This window comes from Gorilla gorilla, chromosome 7, assembly GCF_029281585.2.
Source record: "Gorilla gorilla gorilla isolate KB3781 chromosome 7, NHGRI_mGorGor1-v2.1_pri, whole genome shotgun sequence".
Lineage (NCBI taxonomy): Eukaryota > Metazoa > Chordata > Mammalia > Primates > Hominidae > Gorilla > Gorilla gorilla.
Genome location: NC_073231.2, coordinates 107423419 through 107447847, shown reverse-complemented (window position 1 = coordinate 107447847; position 24429 = coordinate 107423419). Strand labels below are relative to the sequence as shown.

Genomic DNA, 24429 nt, shown 5'->3' with positions numbered 1-24429 from the left:
TTCCCTGGGTTTTCCATTCACCTTTAAGCCTTGGACCTGAAGTCCCTCACACCACAGCGACACTATGGAGAGCAGCCCTCAAGGAAGCAAAGCCGTGAGAAACGGACTGCATGTTAAAGGCTTTTCAGCCGGGCGTGGTGGCTCATGCCTGTAATCCCAGCACTTTGGAAGGCTGAGGCAGAGGGATCACCTGAGCTCAGGAGTTTGAGATCAGCCTGGGCAACATAGTGAGATCCCATCTCTACAAAAAGTTTAAAAATTAGCCGAGCGTGGTGGTGCATCCCTATAGTCCCAGCTACTTGGGAGGCTGAGATGGGAGGATTGCTTGAGCCCGGGAGGTTGAAGCTGCAGTGAGCTGAGACTGCGCCACTACACTCCCAACCTGGGTGACAGAGCGAGATCCTATCTCAAAATAAATAAATAAAATAAAAGCCTTTTGAATTTTTGATTTAACTACTAGACCTGATCTAGTTCATTTCAAACCCAAAGCCTGTAGGCTTTTGGCAATCCAGGCATCTCATTTGTAGTGCTACATCTCTATAAACCTCATTTTTATTTTATTTTTGAGCTCCTCACCTGGCACTGAGGAATGTCTTAGTGGGGTACCACATCCACACCAATCAGGCCAGATGACAGGGCTTAGTGACAGGCTGATTACAGCAACCCTATGCCCTGACCCCTGGGCTCTCACGCTTCCAGCCACTGCCTGAAAACAAGTGCCCAACAACGATCTAATGATGCCAACACATCTAGCAAACTAAGGTACAACACGAGGACCATCAGTAATGAAATTGTACTGTAGATGGGAAGTCAGGGGAAAAAGAAAAAAAAAGGTACTGTATATGGAATCAATGCTAAATGAGTAGATTTTAGCTGCTTTTACCAAAAACAAAAAGAAATGGGTAACTGTGTGAGACGTTGGATATGAGATGATGGATAAAGTACCTAAATGTATTCCATAACATCATGCTGTGTGTCTTAAATATATACCATTAAAAGTTGCTTTTAAAAAAAGATGATCTAACTGCCAATACATTCATTTCCTTCATTCATGTCTTTAATTCATGTATTCATTCATTCAGTCTGTAAACATCCACACAAGCCCACAATGGGTCAAACACAACATTAGATACAGGGGATAGAAAAGAAACTCAAACCCCTGCTTCATGGAGCTGACAGTCCAAGAGGGAGACGGACGAGTGATCCAGCAGTGACCAACACAGGGTGGTCCTCTGTGTTGTGTGTACAGAGAGGCAGGTGTGCACAGAGGCCCCAGGAAGACAAAACAGAGCCCTGGGCATGGAGAACACTAGTGAAATACAAACCCACACATTCACTGGGCTTAGAGCAGGGGTCTGACAAGGACTGAGGAACAGTAAAGAAAAAGAGAATGACTAAAGATGCAAACGTCAGGTGATTCACAGGAACTGAGTGACAAAGACTACTAAGAAAGAACACACAGTCTGGGCGTGGTGGCTCACACCTGTAATCCCAGCACTTTGAGAGGCTTAGGTGGGTGGATCACCAGAGGTCAGGAGTTCGAGACCAGCCCGGCCAACATGGTGAAACCCCATCTCTACCAAAAATACAAAAATTAGCTGGGTATGGTGGTGGGCACCTGTAATCCTAGCTACTCAGGAGGCTGAAGCAGGAGAATCTCTTGAACCTGGGAGGTGGAGGTTGCAGTGAGCTGAGATCGTGCCATTGCACTCCAGCCTGGGCAACAAGAGTGAAACTCTGTCAAAAAGAAAGAGAGAGAGAGAGAAAGGAAGGAAGAAGAGAGAGAGAAAGAAAGAAAGAGAAAGAAAGAAAAAGAAAGAAAGAAAGAGGAAGAAAGAAAGAAAGAAAAAAGAAAGAGAAAGGGAGGGAGGGAGGAGGAGGGGAGGGGAGGGGAGTGGAGAAAGAGAAAGAAAGAAAGAAAGAAAGAAAGAAAGAAAGAAAGAAAGAAAGAAAGAAAGAGAAAGAAAGAAAGAAGAAAGAAAGAAAGAAACAAAGAAAGAAAGAAAGAAAGAAAAGGAAAGAAAATGCTATGTCCGATTCTCCTACTGATTTTCCATGGTGTAAGTATTTTGCCCACTATAATCACACAGACAGAAAATGCTGTCTGCTGTCCCTGGAGAAGCCCTAATGGCAGAGAATTTTTATTTAACAGTCATTTATGCAACAAATATTTTTGAAGCGCCTACCAAGTTCCTGAAGCTGTGCTAGGCACTAGCATAGATGCACTGGTTATGGCTCCTGCAATCACAGAAGTCAGAGGGAAGATTGAGAGAGAACATACGATGGTGCTCTAAAGATAACAACAGCTTCATCAAACACTAACCTTTAGGTTAAAAAAAAAGTATACTTTTCAGGGAACACCTGAAAAACATCTTGGCCAGAGTGTATAAAATGCAGTTGTATGTCAGCAAAGCAAATGATCACTCTGGTGAGCTATGCAGTTGTTCATCATTTTGGCCATGTGCTTCATAGAGATCTTCCTGCTGGTGGCCATAATCACAGGAGTCTTAACGCAGACTGGTTATTTTCCACTCCCTCATAAAGCCTGCCTAGAACTACAGGAGCCAGAGGAGAAAAGTGTTCCGATGAATATTTCCTAAGCTATTGAGATTCATGGTTGGCTCAGTGATTTAACCACATGTCAATCACAGTGGACATACATACACTCAGACAGGCAGGAAGCAATATTAAATGTGGCCTTATCAGCTCAAGTCTCAACTAAGAGCCGACGTGATGGATTGTGAATATTTACAAGGGCCATTTAAGTGGGACAGACCTGCTAGATCCACTGAAATAACTGCTCACTGGCAATATACTATAATACATAGTCTAAATTTTCCCTGGAGGAGTTATAAAAACCAACCACCCAGTAGAGATGGTCTTTAAAGGTCAAATGAGCTACCACACATCAGACTTCACCGGGAGACACTTAGGCTAGGTTCTCTCAATAGAGAGAGGTCCTTAGTAGAAGCTCTAATGGACTCTCTAATTCCATTAAAAGTAAACAACACAAGAATCAGCCTTTTCTGCTACATTGTGTTGTCAGCTCCCAGTGAACCTATAAGGGAGGGATTTTATAATAGGGTTGGCATTGTTTCCTCTTGCCTAGCTGCTTGACCCACTGGCAAAGCACAGTTTCAGTACCTGATGGTATCAATCATAGTCTCGCTGTGCTGCACTCAAAACCCAAATGGTTGAACTTTAACTGAAATTGGGGGTGGGGAGGAGTTTGGGAAGTCATGGAAAGACATTAACTAAAGCATTAGCTTGGAAACTGATAAGCATTCATTTGTTTCATCTTGCAAACCCAACCATGTCTCAGCTCCATGCACAGCAGGCAAATGTGAAAGCAAATTACTTGGAAGTGTATCTACAAAGCACTTGTTTGTAAATATGTATTAGAGGGACTTAAGGAAAAGGTATAATTTCCTCTACCAAATGTTCATCCAAATGTCAAGCACAGAAAGTTATTTTTCACTTCGGTGGAAGCCTTGATTATGTAAAGGATGTATAAATGCCGTGAACAATCTATCTGTCTCCCAAGTGTTAAGAAAGTTACAAATGCTCATATAATATTTTTAAAACCTCTCTTGTTTTCCTATAATGCTAATAGCACACAATTTATTTTTTAAGAAAGAATTCATTAGATCAGGTGTATTTAGGCAGATAATAAATACAATTTTAATTTTGTCATCAGTTCAAAGATTGATTCAGATAAAGATTGTTTCTAAATGTACCAAGATCTTTCCCAGAAATAGAAGCAGTCTCATAACATTGGCATGTTTTTACAAAATCATTTGTTACATATGAATTACAATTCCCATTTTGTGGTTTCTACCCAAGACAAGTGACTTTGCTGAAATTATAATACCCCTCAGTTGTACATTATGCATACAGTAAGATTTATTAAAATAAGCACAAATCAATGAGCTTTAGAATTGCTACATTAACTTGATTATTAACTCCTAAAGCTTTTTCTGAGAGCTTTCCATTAAAATAAATGGGCCTACCTTTGATTCAGAAAGCAATTTGGGATTCAAAAAATTGTAACATCTGTGATTTGGTACAATGTATTTATATTCCTCTTTAAGCAACTGTATTTTGCACTTTTAAGATGTTTCTTTTTAAAGACTAAGAAAGCTACTTATATCCTGATAATTGAGACTGAAAAAAAAATTCTTTTCCAAGAAATTGCACAGGATAAGCCTCTAAATTACAGGTACAAGGTATACATAAGAAATAATCATTTTAACACTAGAACACATTTTCCTTTCACAAACAATATATAACTATATAAATGTGCTCTTGCCAGTTTCTCCACTCTGTTCCTTTCTCGGTTTTAGAACTTCTACAGACAGCTTTCTTACATTTTACCTTTCTTCTTCCACTTTGATAGGATTGTATTTGTGTGCAGATGCAATGCCAAATTGAGACGGAAGACAGACTAAAAGTAGACAATATTAAAATGTGAAATCTCAGCTTTGGGTAACCATCTATTTTTTTATGCATGTATTCATCAAATAGTGATTTAATATCTTCTCTCTGTGCTTGGCATTGTGCTGGGAGATGGGAATACGGGATGCAAGACAGACTACCCGCCCCAGGGATCTTGCTGTTTTGTTGAGGATATAAGAAATGCCTAGATTTCATAAAACGTACAATTATATAGCACTTTTAGAAAGTACTTTTCAAATTTTTTTATTTCATTTCTTCCTTTCTTCCTGATAAAATATTTCTTTATTTTCTCCTCTCAATTCTGCGGGTATGTATGTATACATGCAGATGCATGCTTGGTGGACTCACATACTCTACTGTAGTTCCCCATATTCTTTCAGTGCTCACTTTTTGTTTGTTCTGCTTTCAGAGGCTTTGCTGCCTGCTGTGTGCTCTGCCTTCTGTGCTGTCCCTGCAGATCATCACACTGCCAGCTCCTTCTCATTCAGATTCAGTCCAATGTCAACTCTTCGGAAATACCTGCCTTGACCATCCCATGGAGAGCTGCCTTTTACCTCCTCTTCCTCCTCCTCTCAAACCCTTGGCCCCTGACCAGTGGTACAGTCTGTCAAATTTCTCCTTACTCCTCTCTTCATCGCCCATACAATTATTTGAATTTATCTTATTATTTTTTTGTTTCGTGTTTAATTATCTGTTTGCTCCATGATGCTGAAAAGCCCTTAAGAGGAGGGTACTTGCCTTCCTCAAGCTCACTCTATTCCCAGTACTAGGCCCATGGTAGACAGTCAACAAATATTTGTCCAACAACTTAAGAGAAGATAAATTATTTTTCTAAATACAACTTTATCTATGCTCTTGCTTTCATAAGCAATACCTCCTAAGAGCAGAGATTAATATGAGTAGCTGAAGTCAATTTAATATAGTGGAGTTAGCTGCTCTGACTGGATGTTATCTATCAATCAACAATCATAAATTGAGCATCAACTATATATTCAGCATGAATATCTTCATCAATATGTATGTATGTATGTATGTATGTATGTATGTATGTATGTATGTATCTATCTATCTATCTATCTATCTATCTATCTATCTATCTATCTGTCTATCCATCCATCCACACTATGAAGATGCTATATATAGAGGCCATGGGAAATACAGAAGTCTATCTATGGCAGGGCCCTGCCCTCAAGGAAAAGGTGGGGGTCCAACAGTATTCACTGTTGTAGAAGATATGTAATTAGATATTAAATTGAATACTCCAGACTCTGCTTGCTTTAAGAAGTAAGAGAGAAGGCCAGGCATGGTGGCTCACGCCTATAATCCCAGCACTTTGGGAGGCCAAGGCAGGTGGATCACCTGAGGTCAGGAGTTCGAGACTAACCTGGCCAACATGGTGAAACCACGTCTCTATTAAAAATACAAAAATAAGCCAGGCATGGTGGTACATGCCTGTAATCCCAGCTACTGGGGAGGCTGAGGCAGGAGAATTGCTTGAACCTGGGAGGCAGAGGTTTTAGTGAGCTGAGATCCCGCCATTGCACTCCAGCCTAGGTGACACAGCGAGCGAGACTCCATCTCAAAAAAGAGAAGGAAGAAGAAGAGAGCTCAACAAGGCAGCCAGGGAAGATTTCCTGTAGGAGTCTTGAGACAGGAGAAAGAGAGATGGAAGAGAAAGAAAGCACATGCTGGCTCTGAAAAAATGGAGAGATCACCCTAATGGAAAAGGAGGGTTTATATCTGGAAGGTGAAGAAAGAACCTGAAAGGTGGGGAGTGGTGAGGAAAAAGGCAAATCAATCTGCTTTTATCACTGTGATCCAGTAATAAGCACTGAATGAGGCGAAGTGTGCATCTCTGAGGCCAAGGCAGATACAGCTGTGGCCACAGCCTCCGACATCCAAGCTATAGAGAGGACAGGGGCATGAGGACTGAGAAAAGGCCATTGTGTTCAGTAGTAGAGAGCATCCATGCTACTTCCGGAGGCCAGACCAATGGAAGGGAGGAGAGGAAGGTGATTGCTGGGCAAGTGAGACAGGTCAAGGAGATGGAGAAGAAGCACCTCAGCTAAGGGAGGGATGGGAGTACTGGGAGCAGGCAGCTGTCCAAGCAGCGGGGCACTTCTGAGATGAAGGAGGTGTCCACATGACAAGAGATGAGGTATGTAAGAGGCTCCAGAGAGAAGTGGCTGTGGGAGTCAAGAGCCTCAGAATCAGGGGATAAAGGAGATCAACTCACAAGTGAAGTTTTGTGAGAGGAAGAAAGAGCTTTCTCTGAAGGTGGTGGGTGAGAAGATGTAACATAAGAAAGCAAAAGAACTAACATAACTAACTCCATTTTTGTTTAAGGGGTCTTTACCCATTCGTGCACATAGGCAAGGATGACTTCAGAGCACTAACATAATATGTGAAAACAGCAGTCATGTAGCTTTTAAAACTAATCCTGGGATGAATGGGGAAGTATGTAAACAACTAACTATGTTTTGTTAAAGATTTTTAGGAGCATTGTGACCTGACCAAGGACAAGGAAGTTCCCAGCCTCCTCGGACACTCACTGCTGTCCAGATGTCTGCAGTCGCTGGTTACCTCTTGATCTCAATCCTCTTCTTATCCTTCTGCCCTTAATATCGAAAGAGCCTAAAGTTTGTACTGACTTAAGATGGTACCTTAGAACATTAGCTCACCATCTTCTCGGTTATGTTGGCTTTCTGAATAAACTTGCTTTTCCTTCCACCAACCCTTGTCTCTTGAGTCTGGCTTTCAAGTGGTGAGAAGTCAAACCTGGGTTCGATTATAACGAGAGTAAAGCAAAGCCAGAAAAAAACATCTGCCAAGAGGCTCAAAATGGTGTGCCTGGTGCAAACCCTAGCACTACAGCCTTGGACTCATTGTCTAACCTTTCTGGGCCTCACTTTCTTCTTTTAAATAGGTATAACAACCCCTACGTTGGTACCGTGACACTTATATGATATAATACTTTTAAACAGTAGAGTGTCATGAAAATCGAAAGAATTTTACTATCGTCAACATTATCTCTCTCCTTTCAGACACCTAGTCTCTCAGCTGGTCCTGTTCTTGAACTCCAAGCTCTCACCCCCATGACAGAATCAACAAAGCCCTCTCCATTTTACCTCCCTAATGCTCCTGCCTGGGTGGCCTCCTTAGCATTCCCAGGGTCCCCCAGTTCAAGCCCTCCTTCCTGTAGGATTACTACTTCCTCCTTCTATTGCTACCTTCCAGCTGGATTCTCTCCCTGGGGATTTTGTGAAGCTAACTTCAAATGATCCAAAGGTAGATTAGTTATGATTTGCATTAATGGAACAAACATTTAATTAAGGAGAATTGATTTGAAAACATTAAATCTCTCTCCCCACAGCACTTTGGGAGGGGTTGAATCCCAGGTATTGCTGGGGAGAGCACGGGGAAGTCTCTCAGGCAGAAACCTTCACTGCTCTTCAAACTACAACAGTTTCTCCTGCTCTGCTCTGTCACTTGAGCAGATCTTGCGAAGCAGCACATCAGGATGAGGGATGTGCATAATGAGAGATTGGGCTGCTTGGTGAAATAATGAGCTCCCAGGCAGAAGAAGAATTTAAGTACAGACTGAAAGATTCATTCACTCGACTTTTTCGGCATTTGTTACGTGAAGCTTTTTCTGTTCATGTTTAGTACTTAAAACTTGTTTTGAGTTTTTAACACCTGAATATGGTGCAAAATCCAAAAGGCACAGGAGGGTAAACTGTGAAAATGACCTCCCTTCCTTGTTTCCCAGCCAACCAACAATTTCTTGAGTATCCTTCTAGAAACATGTTATGCAAATACAAACACACCTCATTTCCTATTTTACACAAATGGTAGCATAGAACGCACACAGGTCTGCATCTTGCTTTTTTTCACTTAACAATAAAGCCCGAAGATCGCTTTCTCTCTCCCTTTAAAAAAGTATGAAATATGGAATGACAATTTCTTCAACATTAGGTTGTTTCCAGTGTTTTCCTGTCATAAATAATGCTGCAATGAATGTCTTTCTACGTGGCTTTTGTTCACATGTGCATGTATAAATTTACTTCTGAAATTGCTTTCTTTAAATCAAGGGCAGCCTTCTTAGCAGCATCTTTATATCAGGCGTTTCCTAATTTAGTGTGCATCAGAATCGCCAGGAGGCCTGGCTGAAACACAGGTTAAAGGGTCTCACCCCCAGAGTTTCTAATTCAGTGGACCTGGGTTGGGAGATACAAGTATTTGTGTTTCTAACAATCTACCAAGTCAGCACTGATGCTGCTTGTTGAGGACCACAGTTTGAGCAACCACTGCCTGAACCATTGGACTTTGGTGGCCCTCTCCTTGTGCTCTTCGTTCTCCTCCCCCTTCCTTCCTTCCCTGTTCTTCTTCTCTGCTCTTACTCACCACCCCTTCTTCTCCAGCTCCCCTCCCTCTACATTTTCTAAATGGAGAGTGTCTAAGTCCTATCCTTCACCCTGTTTTACCCACCCTCCAATTCTCTCCCCAGCAGTCTCGTCCTTTCTCATGACTTCAATCATCCCCTCTTTACAATTAACACTAACGTCTCTCCTGAGTGTCACACTCTCCTGAGTGGCACAGTGCCCTCTCTCCTTGTGCTTTCCAGGTTCTGCACCTTTGGACACCCCCTTGTTCCCTACCACACACTCTTCTTCCAACTTCCTTATGTCTAAGTCCACCTGACCCTGAAGACACACCCTACATGCCACGTCCTTCCTTGTGTCTTCCTGATCCCACAGAAAGAGGACCTCTCTACATGCTGAAGTACTTAGAAATGAGGTGTAGGTGTAGGTGTGTGTGTGTGTGTGTGTCTGTGTGTGAGAGAGAGAGAGCAGAGACAAAGCAAATCTGGCAAAATATTAACAATGAGTCAATCTAGGTAAAGGGTAAGTGGTATCAAATGTATTAGTCTTTCAACTTTTCACTTGAAATTTTAAAAAATAAAATGTAGAAAAATAAAAAATGGAGCTGCCTCTCTCTTCAGACCTCTTCTAGCACTTTATCTCCCACAGACCCACTGTCACTTACCTACCTTGTATTACAATTATTTACATCTGTGTCTCAGTTGCTAGCCTAGTCCAAACATTGTCTGAGCGCAGGGATTCTGCCTGGCTTGTTTGTTCAGGACCCTCCACCGCCTGGCCCAGTGCCTGATATGCAGTGGGTGCGCAGCTTCACAGCAATGGTTATTCCCTTGTCAGAGATAATAAAGGAGATATTACTACTAGGTCTTTCCAAAACAAAAAGGTGCCATGGAAAGAGCACATGCTTCAGAACCAGACAGCCTAAGGTTAGAATTCCAGCTCTACCAGGCGCCAGCTGTGCAACCTCCGGTAAGCTAGTTAACTTTTCTGGGCTTCAAATTCCTCATTAGTTAAATGGAAACTGCTATTTACTTAAAAATATGAATACTGCATAATGTATATAGATTGCCTGGCAGAGTGCCTGGTATATGGTAATCACTGAACAAATATTAGTCATTGTGTACACACGCACACACAATCATTTTATGAAACCCAAGTATGCAATCTAATTCTCTGCACAATACAGTAGTTCGTACATGTTAATTACAGAGTCCTAAGCAAAATTCAGTCCAGAAACCATGGATACTTCACATTCTAACAAAGATCTAGCCATTGATACCTTTGGTGAGATGCCTTCCAAAGATTATTCCTTTTATATATGAATTAACTCCAGTTTTATAGCTTTTCCTAACATCCATTACCTTATAAAACTGGAACAAAGGCATGGCTTTGTTTAAGTTCAATACCAAAGACTCCAGCAAATGTTTACTTTTCTCCTTTAAGGCTTCCTTTACTCACACCACACCTCAGCAAACACATAAAAAAATGCCATTTGCCCTGCTTTGCAGTGTGCAATTCAATCTTTCAAGACCCCTCCCAGGAGTGCCCCCCAGCCCTATTTTTACTTTTGAGACCATGAGATATGTTCTGTAATATTCTGTAATTTTCCACAAGATCGCCTGTTTAAAATCAGCCAATACATTAATTTAGGCAAAAAATTGGAGTATAACTTTTTCTTAATCATGAATATCTGTCAACCCCATATCATCCTAGACTGTCTTGTAAGCAGAAAGAGAACTCCCCAGACAAAAGCACTGGGCCGCTGAGGGGTGCGGGCTGTGGAATAAGCAAGGTCATGAACCCACAGGGCACTCAGGAGTGTAGTCTCCTTCAGACAGTCCTTTGGTTTCCATTTGCATCCTGAAAAACAGTGTTTACACATCTTCCCTTCTCCTTTGGTATCCAGCAATGGAGGTCAGCAGATTAAGAACGCTGTCCATTTAGGAACAGCCCTTTGGAAAGCATGATCCATTAAGACTATCAAAACTTTAATTTTCAAAAGAACTGTGCTTGGCACACAATGGAGGCTCAATAAAAACTGGTTAAGCAGTTTAGACCAAAAAGAACTGGAAGAGAGATAGAGGGAAGGGGGAAAGGAGAAAAAAGAACAAATTTGAGACAAGTTGATGGATTTGCCATGATTTGGTACCGAATACAAGCCAGCCTTTCAATTAGCATAACCTTATTTTTCACCCAAAGAGACTGAATAATTTGCAGCATATGAGAAGTGAGAACACCTATGTTTTCTCCAATTTACTCCTTTTTCATAAACTATGGCCAAAGCCCTGCAGTTCTCACCATCTTATCTTTTAAGCTACTAAAATTGAGATAATGAGAACACAGAGTTATTTTTCCTCTCTAGTAGCAGCTGCTGGAGCAGAAAGCTAGGCTTGGCTTGCTCACCTTGAAAAGACAACACTGAGAGAGGAGGTGAGTGGAGGAAGTGGGAGGAGGAAGAGAGCTAGGTTTTCTATAGAAATAGTAAGTCTGTCTATATGATGGCTCTAGTCACATCTCACAACATGAAGCCAATCACTGCAGTCACCATGACCCAGGCCACATCAGATGCACTCTTTAGTCCAGGGCAGCTGTCAGGCAGTGCTGGGACATTAAATCAACTTCATTTTCTCCCTTAAAAGTGGATTTACAAATATAGATGAGAACATTTTACTTTCAACTTGCACTTTTAGTTTCTTCTCACCAGCCAACTCATCTTAGCACATCCCTGTTTACCTCCCTGAGACTGGCTCTCAGTTCTTAGATGATACTTCCTTGTTAGTATTAAAGCAAAATCCAACAGGAAGGCAATGGGGCAAAACTATTAATGCAAATAGGGCCCAGAGGAAATATCAACATGTCTCCTCACCTTGCATTTTCCCACAGTTTCAAAAATTACATGCACATCTCTTTTGTAAATCCAATGCACTTGAAGCATTCCAAAGAGACCCAAGATTAGAGGAATCTCTCTATAAAAGTCACTTCCAATTACCACCCTGGTAAATGTGAGGATTTGATTGTTGAATTTCTTAAGTTGCACATGTAGAGCAGAGGGTCACTGTATGCCTCCTGCAAGCTTCATCTTCTCTGATCATAATCCTCATTCTCGCTTTGGAAATTTCTCAGTGCTGTGCTTCTTGCATGGTTTTGCAAAAAAAGAACAAGGAATTGCCTCCACTATTCATAACAGAAAAAATATACTAAAGAAAGGTGTGCAGAGATCATGTAAATGAATAAAAATGAAATTCAGGATGCCACGGAAAGGAGCTGGAGAGAGATGGGGGAAATGAAGAATAGATGTGTAAAGGCATGGAGAAGAAAACACTGATATGTCTCAGCACTGTAATTGAAAGCATGCACTGATCTTTGGAGTGAGGTAAGAATTATGCAGAGGAGCTCACTAGCGTTAGGCTAATCAGCATGCAAATGCTCCGTTGAAGAGTGCAAGGAGTTTTCACTCCCACATCAGTTCCGGTCAATGATATGCACGATATGGACAGGTGAGGTACCAGGGCAACAGAAGACGTGGACAGAGAGAGCCCTATGTGCTGGAAGTGCTGCACCAGCAGGCCCATCTTTGTGGGAAAGGAGAAAGTGTGGCGTGAGGACAGGGCAGGTGGCAAAAGCAGGGTGGCCTGATTGAATGGCTTTGCTCAAGGAAATGGGGTCAGCCATTCATTTTCTTTCTTTCTGGATACAAACAGGTTATACCCTATAGATTGCTTAAAGAAGGAAAATCATAGCTTGCTGTGGCTTAAAACAAAAATCAGATTTCTCTCTACTGGGAGAGACAACAGCATGGGCTCTGGACTTACAGGGCCCCGAGTTCTAAATTAACTTTTTCCATTTGCCCAATCTTGCAGGGCCTGATATGTTGAGAGGTAATATTTAGTGGAATCAGAATCTAAAAGGCCCAAGAAGATTATCCATGATGTCTCTTAGGCTCTTTGCTCCCTTCCCCACCTCTGTCGGGTCTCAGCCCTGCCCACCTCCAATCTCATTAGGAAAATTTGTTAACAGAGATAAAAACAGATGCCTTACTTGTGTCCTTGGCCCTTTCTAAAACTGCAACAACTTCCTGTCTGGAAGGTCCTCCCTAATCCCAAAATGCAGGAAGAACATTTGCTGATGCTCTGACAAAGCAGAAGGCTAGACAAACCAATACCCCTAAGTCCTCTCCTGCAACTCAACACACAGCAGGAAGGAGGAGCAGGATAGACATCGCTCAGGAAAGTAATCAGTCTGCTTCTGAAAGGAGAGGCACTGGGCTAGAAGGCAGCAAAGAATAATCCTGGGAGATCAGAGTTTCATATTATTGAATTATAATAGACTTTTCTAAAAATCATAAAGATCGGAGATGGCCAGTAGTAGACTTATCTGTCAGCATGATTAGTGTGATGGTAGTGAACATTTTCACTGAATCCTGAACTAAGGTCATTCTAAAAGGCTTGAAGCCGGGGAAATTTAAAAAAAGGTTCATGGAGAGAAGGCTTTTTTTAATCTTATGTATAAGAAACCAAGGAAGGGTGAAGCATAGAGACGTGCAGAAATTGTTATGGTGTTCCAGTGAAAAGATCCAAAAAGGAAAAGTGTTCCTGAAAGTCAGCACAAAGCACTAAGCAGCATCTTTAATGCTCAAGTAATTCTTCTCTGTGGTCACATGACAGAGGTCGTTGTAGCACACCAAGATTGGTTTAATCTTAAAATCACTGAGAACAGAGAAAACAGCCCTGGACAAAAATAAGGGGCCCAGTTTCAAGACTCTCCTTAGAAATCTAGGAGGAAAGGAAGCCTGTAATTAGGGTTTGCTGCACTCTGCTCTGGGGGTGATGTCATCACTTAGAGAAAGGCAGTGCTCGGTGCCAGGAATCTGAGCTCACAGCCCTTTAATAACTCACTAGGGTCTTGCGTGGGAATTCCTCATCTTAGGGATTAGTGACCAACAAATCTACTTCTTAGGTATCGGTGTTTGGGTAAGGAGAGAAAGAAAATTAAAAAATTCTTGTAAATGGGAGTCATGTGAAAGAATATGACACAGAAGTCCTCCCATTGGGATCATATGGATGGGATCTTAATCTACACACACACATACACATATGCACACAAATACACACAAACACACTTCCCATTGTTTTATGGCTTTTTTTTTTTTTTTTTTGCAAAAAAACTCAACAGGGGAAGTAAAAAGCCGGCTACCCGAGTGCCAGGGCTAGAATCTGGCCTAGAATCTGGCTAGAATCTGGAGTTCAGGTCTGAACTCCATTTCAGTGCTCTCTCTGCTGCCACACACTGGGCCCTGCCCGCCATCAATTTCCAAGCAGTGACAGTGTGGACACTCAGAACCTTGTCCTCCTAGATATCAGAAGCCCAGGGACGCCTGTTCACATTACACAGGCTTCCAGCCTGCAGAGACCCTGAGGGCAAAAGCTGATCCTGTTGGAGACTATTTCTGCTGCATGTGTCATTGTGCAGAAAGACTCTGTCTCACAACCAGCAAAACGGGTTTTGGGTTGAAGAACTCTGCAATAGTTCTGCCAGAATCCACCTGCAATGGACACTGCAAATCTGGAATTAATCCCCAAACCTCATTTTAACTAATAGCTTTAACATCTTCCCTGGCCAAACGTTTTCCTATAATTTAATTAAATTAAATGATTAGAGTTTCATGTCTTTCCTTTTTTTCTGTTCATGCTAAATGAGAGGTAGAAATAAAATGTAAGTCAGCAATGAAAGAAAATGTATGCTTTGGAGAAATCCATAAACCTTATTATCAGGTCTTGATTACAGATCTGTGGCAAGAATACCAAATACTGGATTGGTTTTTTGTTTTTTGTTTTTTAAATAAATGCATCTAAACTTAAATATCCAAATAAAAGCTATCCTTTAACATAATCATCTTGGGAAGACATACAGGTTTCTCCAATGATGCTGCCATGGCTTTAAAGCATATTTAGAAGGTCTCCTCTGATATGGCCGGCTTCAAAGACGATATATAAAACTTGGTGCAAAAAAACCCTCATTCTTAATCCTCCAGTGGTATTATCCAGCTTGTTGATATGTATTCACATTTGGATCAAGGTGGTTTCTGGTGTTTTTTTTTTTTAAACATCTTGAAAGATCAAGATTTACCACTATTGTGAGCATTCAGAAGAATGTCACACATTCTCTCTTCAACAGTGGGGACACAAATCAGTGTCTGGCCTGCTGCCACTGCGGCCCCATGAGGACCAGGCCAAAGGAGCCAGGGAGCCAGAGAATGCTGGTGGCCTTGCTCGCCCCATTCCTCTGAGCTCCAGGGCAGAAAGACTGAACCTACCTATGGCTTCAGCCTACCCTCCTGAATGCTGAAAGGCAGTGAAGAGCTAAACTGCATATCAGTTGCCTGGGGGACATAGTTGGGCACGAAAACTCAAATGTTCGCCAAAGCTAGGTAGGGAAAGTTCCAGAATGGAGAATGCTAGAGAAAGCAATAAAGAAAGAGCCCAGTACCTCATTAGAGCCTTGCAAACACTCAGGCCTAATGGTTGCCAGAACCTTTAATTATCCAAGAGACTTAAAAACCTGGATTTTTTAAAATAATAATCTTCTGATTATTTAATGTGGGCAAAAAAAAATTCTAAACAGAAGTACAAAAATGCATAATACACACATACATATATGCATTCTGTGGACCATCAAAAGGCTGTAGGCCACAGGTTTGTGTCCTCTGGCCACACAAACCAAAATATCATGTGATACTGAAAGGGCCTGCTGCCCTGAAGCCTGTGAAAGTTTCTGTGCAGACATTACCAACGGGAATTTGAATGCAAACGCAACTGCTCCTGATAGATAAGTCCACAACATGAACATCACAAACACTTCCACTGTGAGAGGGTTGCCTTTTACTTCTTGCTTTGTTGAAAACCTTTCTGTCAACAATCGTGCAATTTTGCCTTTTGTAGTCTGCTTATTATAAAATCAATGATATTTTAGAGAAATGCCTTAGGCTCCGCAGACAAAAAAATCCTCTCAGCCTTTCTAATGAAGTAGATTTAACTTTTATGATTTCTCTTTAAAAGCTCTTCAGTAACTAACACAGGAACAGGAAACCAAACACCTCATGTTTTCACTCATAAGTGGGAGCTGAACAATGAGAACACATGGACACGGAGGAGGAACATTACGCACCAGGGCCTGTCGAGGGGTGGGGGCCTAGGGGAGGGAGAGCCTTAGGACAAATACCTAATGCATGCAAGGCTTTTACTTCTTGCTTTGTTGAAAACCTAGATGATGGGTTGATAGGGGCAGCAAACCATCATGGCACACATATACCTATGCAACAAACCTACACGTTCTGCACTCGTATCCAGGAGCTTAAAGTAAAATAAAACATTAAATGCTCTTCAGTAGTCTGGAGAAAAATATTTGGAAATTTTTCATTACTTATTGATTAACCCAAACCTCAAACAATTGCTGCGACCAAGTAATAGTCACTCAAAATATTATTAATGAAGTTAAAAAATTTTGCAATATAAAACAATGCAATATAAAATATCCTCCACTGCCATTTTTCAAAGCGTATGTGAGCTTAAACTTGTCTGCTCTGAGCAACATGCATGTTCATACACATGCACACTCACATGTACACCCACAAGCACAGGCACACACATTTAGACAAGGAAAGTAAGCTCCTGCTTATGGTGAATGAGTGGTATGGAATGAACTGGGCTGGAAGATCAACTCAACTCCACATTAACTATCTCATTGGTTTACTACAGAGTCTGAAGCTTCCATCATTAAACTGTACCTTCCAGGTTAGGCATTTTCTATAAAAGGTCCCTATTGAAGCAGAACAGTTAAAACATTCACCCACTAGCACTCATTATCACAGATTGCATGATAATTAAAATTATGGTAATGATTACAGCTCATAGTTATAGCTTGCCTTAACATTTGTTGTTGTTGTTAGTGGTGGTGGTGGTGGTGGTGGGGTGTGTGTGTGTGTGTGTGTGTGTGTGTGTTTAAGACAGTCTCATACTGTTACCCAGGCTAGAGTACAGTGGCATGATCATGGCTCATTGCAGCCTCTGCCTCCTGGGCTTGAGCAATCCTCCCACCTCTGCCTCTTGAGTAGCTAGGACTTCAGATGCATGCCACCCTGCCCAGCTAATGCTTATTTTTTATTTTGTAGACATGGGGTCTCCCTACTTTACCCAGGTTACTTTTGAACTTCTGGCCTCAAGGATCCTCCCACCTTGGCCTCCCAAAGTGCTGGGATTACAGGCATCGGCCACCATGCCTGGTCCTTTAACATTGATAAGACACTTCCAGTTACACGATCCCACTTTCTTCCCAAGGACTCTGACATAGGCCCTGCCTCTCCCTGGTCACACTGTTGCTCAGTTACTGGTTCCAGGCCTCCCTCCCCAGAGCATTGGATCATCATGCTTTATGCCCTCAGCATGATGCTGGCTGCAGCAGAGACATTTGGAAATCTGTGTGTTTGTCTGCATGCCAGAACCGAGGCCCAGAGAGGTCAGATAACTTGCTCAGGATGACTCAGTGGCCATCCTAGTCCTGTGCCGTCACACAGACTGCCTCTTACCGATCAGGTTCAGCAATCTAGCCTCTGAGAGAACAGGGAACGATGAGAAAGGGCGAGCATTGGCTGGAATAAGGAGGCACTAGGCAGGGATGTGGGAAAGGTGCAGACAGCCCTGAGCACAGAAGCACGATGTTCTCAGGGGAGGGCAGGGGCAGGGAGAACGGGGCTCGGGTAGCCGAGGAGGTTAACAAAGTGCCGAAAGCACATGGCTTGGGCAGGAAACGTTAAACGAAGGAGGAGTGGACCTTAGAGACACATTTGCCTACAGTTCTGTGTGGGACCAACCTTGCACCCCATGGCAAGGCCTGCTTCCTTTCTGGGAGGCACTGAGCCATGGAAACTTCTCCAGGCTGTACGGGCACTCTATCACCACTTGCCCATTTGGGCCGCCTTTCTCAGGCCTATTCTACATTGTTTTATACTTGAGTGAAATGAGACACTGGGCAATTCTTCTTCTGTGGCCGTGCCTGCAAACTCCCAACCCGTTTCCTTTCTCACCCACCCTTCCCCCTGCTCGCAGACAATAAAGCATTGACCAGAGCAGTGTACATTGACCTTTTCATTAGTTTGAAGACAAACTCTTCTAACACCCTCCTAGATGGTCCAGAACCAAAGCAAAAAACAAGCTTAGGTTTCATCTGGCACCTTCCCATGAGTGCAGAATAAGAATCAAGGATCAGAAGCTAAGGAACACAGAAAGGAGAGTGGGCATAGCAGAACGGTTTGGGGTTTTCATAAAATCAAAGAGACTTGTGGCTGGAAAGCAAATCTAGGTATCAATGACTCTGCCTTCTTTTATCCAAACCGTTGCCATGGTGGACGTCTCTTCTCAGGGCTCACTTCGCCACAGATTTTACCTTTGTACTTCTTAACCATGTGGGCACTCCAAAAAACAGAAAAAGGTTAGTTAAGCAGCCAACATTAAACAAGTGGCTGAAGGTCACAGTGGTGACCACACCTCCATCAGTAGAGCTCAGGGACCTGCAGCCTGCTTCCTGTATTCCATCCTTCAACCAGCTTAAGCCTGGAAGGAGCTATGGGGTCAGGGGTCTACCCAGTAGCTTACCTACGAAGACATCAGCTCTGAGCTCCTCTCTGTGTCTAGAGGAGGCTGCACAGAGTCGCCTTTGGGGGAATCTGCACTGCAGAGGGAAAAGGTTTTCAGGCCCCATCTTCCCAGCTCCAAGTGCTAAAATGAAACTTGGGGCCTGAAGGATTTGGGTGGGACATGCAGCTTGGCTCATTACATTCTACAGGAAGCCACAGAGGAGCACACTCCCTTTTCTCCCTTACTCTCCACAAAGGCAAAAGATGAAAGGTTCATTTCTTTTTAATAGGAGGCTACTGATAGAGGCTTTTAAAAAAGAATAAACTGCTGAGGATGGGCACGTGTTAAGAGGTATAAACAATGAATCAACGTCACTCACCTTCGCCTCTTCATTCACGTCCCAGGTAAAGGAAACAGCATTATATGCAATCTCTTCAATGTTTCCAATCGTGTTAAAACTCTCCTTGTAATCGGCTGTAACATTAAAAAAAGAACAAGCTTTTAAAGGAGTAAGAGTGACTCAGTGACATGTACTGAACCATCATTTTCCAGTGGGTAAATTTAAACTTCGCTTATTTTTCAGGCTATCTCCATGCTAACAGTGAAGGACTGGTGCTCACTGATGTTCTTCTACTAATACTTACTCTATAAGAATGTAAGCGTGTTCCTCTATTAAAAGAGTAAAACTAAGCAAAGCAATGTTCTTAGCTCATTTGTTCATTAGTTTCATTTTTTACTAGTTTTATAAAATTATTAAGGTTTTCTTTTTTCTCCCAAGCCCTATGTCACCTACCCACTCTCCCTCCTGCTCACTTTTCTGCCACTTAATTTTGCTAGAAGTACCAGGGTACTTCATATGGAATTTTTTGTAGAACAGAATATTCTGTTTATCAGCCAGGCAGTGTCATCAGGACTTTAGTGAAAAAAAAAAAAAAAAAAAAAAAAAAATTCAGGAGACCACAGTAAAGCTTTTTTAAAATTTCTTTTTGGGGCCGGGTGTGGTGGCTCATGCCTGTAATCCCAGAACTTTGGGAGGCCGAGGTAGGAGGATTACCTGAGGTCAGGAGCTTGAGACCAGCCTGGCTAACATGGTGAAACCGTGTCTCTACTAAAAATATAAAAATTAGCCGGGCATGGTGGCACATGCCTGTAATCCTAGCTACTTAGAAGGCTGAGGCATGAGAATCGCTTGAACTGGAAGGCAGAGGCTGCAGTGAGCTGAGATCATGCCACTGTACTCCAGCCTGGGTGACAGAGTGAGACTCCATCTCAAAAAAAAAAAAAAAAAAAAATCTTTTTGGACTTAGGTATGGAGAGTTGAGTTAATCATACTTGGTCTATTCAAGGCCTTCTCTTATTTTATGACTTTATTTGGTTACTATGTATTTCTTTTTTCTTCCTATTATCCTTCCCACAAATGCAATAGCTATAAATGTGTTTATATATATTCTTACGGAATATATTGGTTTGAATTGCCTGTGTACATAGCTTTAATTTTCATAAATTCTGTTGTTCCATGACTAAAGTTGCCAGATTGGGCAAATATTTGGGATATACTTATCTTCAAAATGTATTCATTATTTATCAGAAATTCAAATTTAACTGGCATTCTGTATTTCATCTGGCAATTCAGACTACAGACCTTTTCGGATCTAACCTCACTGCTCGTTGCATGCCTATTTCTTTTTTTCTTTTTTTTTAAATTATACTTTAAGTTTTAAGGTACATGTGCACAATGTGCAGGTTTGTTACATATGTATACGTGTGCCATGTTGGTGTGCTGCACCCATTAACTCATCATTTAGCATTAGGTATATCTCCTAATGCTCTCCCTCCCCCCTCCCCCCACCCCACAACAGACCCGGATGTGTGATGTTCCCCTCCTGAGTCCATGTGTTCTCATTGTTCAATTCCCACCTATGAGTGAGAACATGCGGTGTTCTGTTTTTTGTCCTTGGGATAGTTTGCTGAGAATGATGGTTTCCAGCTTCATCCATGTCCCTACAAAGGACATGAACTCATCATTTTTTATGGCTGCATAGTATTCCATGGTGTATATGTGCCACATTTTCTTAATCCAGTCTATCATTGTTGGACATTTGGGTTGGTTCCAAGTCTTTGCTATTGTGAATAGTGCCGCAATAAACATACGTGTGCATGTGTCTTTATAGCAGCATAGTTGCATGCCTATTTCTAACTGTGTCTCCAGGGACCGTCGCCGCAGTTTACTTATCTCCCATCCCAGAGATGGACCCTTCAGTGGTCTCTGCTCTCTGGTACAGACAACTCTGTGATAAAAATTCATACTCCTGGGAGCTGAACTGATGACTGATCATATAAAAAGTTACTAAATGTGCTCTCCAGAACAGCCCTCCAGACTCACTCTCCAGGATGGATCAGCCAGTGCAGCCTCCCACCAGAACTCTATTTCCCTTTTTCTCTCTACTTTCTTGCTAATCTGATGAGCACAAGGCAGCATTCCACCGACAACATATTTGCACTTCTTCTACCGCTTTTAAGTTCAAACATCTCTTCTCACACAGGATAGCCAACCAGGTGTCTCCTTACGGAAAATGCTTACTAATGTCCTTTGCTGTGTTTCTATGGTTTCCCCCTATGGAAATTTTAAAGCCAAACTACATGTTTACATTTTAAATAAAGCATGTACTTCAATATAAAAGCGTGTGTGGCCACCACAGGAAAGTCAGAGACCACGAACAAATACGAAAAATATTTAAAAGCAATCACAATTTTCTCACCCACAAATAACCAACTATAAACAGATCTGTGGTACACTTCATCCTTCCTATCTTTCTCTCTGCCTCCCTTTCTCAAAAATATGTAAATATTTTATACAATACTGTAACAATTATTTCTTTATTTTTGCCTAATGCTTCATCAGCATCTTCCCATGTCCATAAACTGGTGTAAAATTACTTTTAATGGCCAAATACTACTAAATTGAATTATGTGCCAGGACTTTATTTTGCTTGTCTTGGCCAGATGATGTCCAATAGTTTTCTATTTCAAATAATGTTTTATTTAATTATCTATACAGCTAAAAATGCATATATGCTTAATTATATTTCATTAATATATATTCTTAGAAGTGAAAGTAGCAGGTCAAAGGAAAAAAAATTTTTAAGGCTTTTAATTCATTTTGTCAAAGTGTTCCTGCTAAAGTTGAAACAATTGACGTTCACAGTAACAGTGCATGTGCATGTGTTCTTGTTTCCTCAAAATGTTTCCTTCCAAATTGATATGCAAAACATGGTGACTGATTATTTTAATTTGTAATTTATTGATTGCGAAAGAGGTTGAACCATCTTTCATTTTGTTTTTGACTCTTTGTATTTCTACATTTTTTTCTCTTTGTTTTATTTATTTATTTTATTATTTATTTATTTTTATTTTTTGAGACGGAGTCACGCTCTGTCACCTAGGCTGGAGTGCAGTGGTGCAATCTCGGCTTACTGCAAGCTCCGCCTCCCAGGTTCAAGTGATTCTCCTGCCTCAGCCTCCCGAGTGGCTGGGACTACAGGCGCCCGCCACCATGCCAGGCTAATTTTTTGTATTTTTAGTAGAGACAGGGTTTCACTGTGTTAGCCAGGATGGTCTCGATCTCCTGACCTCGTGATCCACCCGCCTCGACCTCCCAAAGTGCTGGGATTACAGGTGTGAGCCACGGCACCCAGCCCTTTTCTTTGTTTTAAAAATGTATTTAATTATTGAAACACTTCCTGTTCTGTCCTTTGCCCATTTTTTTTTTTCTTAGGGTATTCAGTTTTCTTACTGATTTTGAAATAAATAGTTAAAGCTAAAAGAAAAAACAAAAAGCAAAGAAAAACAATTTTATATCTTTCAAATTTAGAATAAGGTTATACGACTATACTTGGGATGATTTTAAATATAAACCTGTGCTTCCAGCAGGCCAGCCAAACTCTTAAAATTTTGAAGAGAAAAGAAGACTGTTGAATTTAGATCAACTGAAGTCCTTGATTCTTTATAGCTAATTATTCTAAAAGATAGTCTTGCAACTTTTAAGTTTTAAATACACATTTAAAAATAAGCAGCCTTTAGGTGAATTGTAAAAAAGAAAGCAAATGTCATATCTAGAAATAAAGACAAACCAAGAAAATTTGTTCAAACATGTATCCTAGCTCTCATGAGTTACAACATTATGAGGTTTTATTTCCCATAGCTTCTCCACATAAAAAATGTCTTCTGTTAAAATTGTATTAGCTCAAATAAGGAAAGAATTTCAAAAACAAATGCAATATAGATACAGATAAAATACTCAAATCTTGTTCAAGGTCCCTGTCAGTTTCTATCACCTTCACTTAATCAACAAATGTATTGAGGAAATATTTACTGTGCCAGGCAGTGTCCTCATGCTTGAGAAAGAGCAAGAAACAAAACTAGGTCCCTGATCTTTTGGCTCTTTCAGTCCTAGAGACAGAATATAAATAAGTATATAGATAAATAAATGAACAAGACGATTATCCTTAATCTGCTTTTTTATGCCCAAAACAAAAGGATAGTAAGACTACTTTTTATTGGGTGGTTCCATTACCTTGTATATGTCCTTCATGGCATGTACAAGTATTTTATTTATTCATTTACTATTTATCACCAACATTTCTCATTAGTTATATATGTTATATGAGGGCAAGGAACTTATCTTAAATACTGCTGCTTTCTCAGTTCTTAATATCATACTCATAGGATGTGCTCCGTAAGTTTGTTGGGTGCATTCACTCAACAATGGATCCTTAGGCATTCTAAACAAGAAAGATAACTAAGAGACTAATGTCATGCACTCCTCTCTAGCCTTATACCATACAAGAAATGTCTGCTCATCTCTACCCTTTGTGTTCAGTCTCCACAGGTGGTACAATAGCTCTGCTCCCACTTCACGACTCTCAAAGTCTTCCAAGGGACTAAACAGCTGATGCACACCAATGTGGCTTCGTCCACATGCATAGTTGTCTGACAAATAAAATGGTAACAGATGTGCCTCTGGTTTCTGAAAGCTGTGTGAATGTCCTTGGGTGAGTGTTGTATGCTTAAGAGTTTATGGCCCATGGTAGGAATGGAAACTCAGTAACCTGGTGTTGAGCCTTCCTCAACTTATTTCCTCAAGAAAGTTTCTCAAACCCAAATGCTGTAAATGTTGACAGCTGTAGTCAGGAAAAGGCATAGTAATGAGCTGCTGTGCCAATTTCCTTGAGCTGTCATAACCAATTACCATAAACATGGTGGCTTTGAAAAACAGGAATATTTTTGCTCACAGTTCCAGAGGCCAGGAGTTTGAAATCAAGCTGTGCCATGCCAGCAGTGTGTGACTCCGATCTCCGCTTCTGTCTTCACACGGCCTTCTCTTTTGTGTCTCTGCATCTGTTCCCCCTTCACTATCTCTCTCTCTCTCTTTTTTTTTTTTTTTTTGATACAGACTCTCACTCTTATTGTCCAGGCTGGAGTGCGATGGTGCAATCTTGGCTCACTGCAATCTCTGCCTCCCGAGTTCAAGCGATTCTTCTGCCTCAGCCTCCCGAGTAGCTGGGTTACAGGCACCTGCCACCATGCCTGGCTAATTTTTTTGATATTTTTAGTAGAAATGGGGTTTCACCATGTTGGCCAGGCTGGTCTTGAACTCCTGACCTCAGGTGATCCACCTGCCTCGGTCTCCCAAAGTGCTGGGATTACAGGTGTGAGCCACCGTGCCCAGCCTGTTCCCCCTTCTCTTCTAAGGATTTGTCATTGGATGTAGGGCCCACCTTAATCCAGGATGATCTTATCTTGAGATCCTTAATCATAATCTGCAAAGATCTTTTTCTGAAATAAGGTCATATTTACAGGTTCTGGGAGTTAGGACGAGGACGTATCATTTTTGAGGGTCCCACTCAACCTCCTATGTCTGGGATTCCTTCCTGTGATTAGAACTCATGTGATCTGAGTGAATG

At 41.5% G+C, this 24429-nt stretch overlaps 1 protein-coding gene across 1 annotated transcript in view; it reads right to left on the bottom strand.

Annotated features, from left to right (window-relative positions):
* Positions 1 to 24429, bottom strand: part of GRHL2 (grainyhead like transcription factor 2) — a 183491-nt gene that overhangs the window by 58070 nt on the left and 100992 nt on the right. The window contains exon 8 of the mRNA XM_004047391.5: positions 18846 to 18940. Within this exon, the coding sequence (XP_004047439.1) occupies positions 18846 to 18940 (95 nt within the window). The remainder of the gene's footprint in view (positions 1 to 18845; positions 18941 to 24429) is intronic.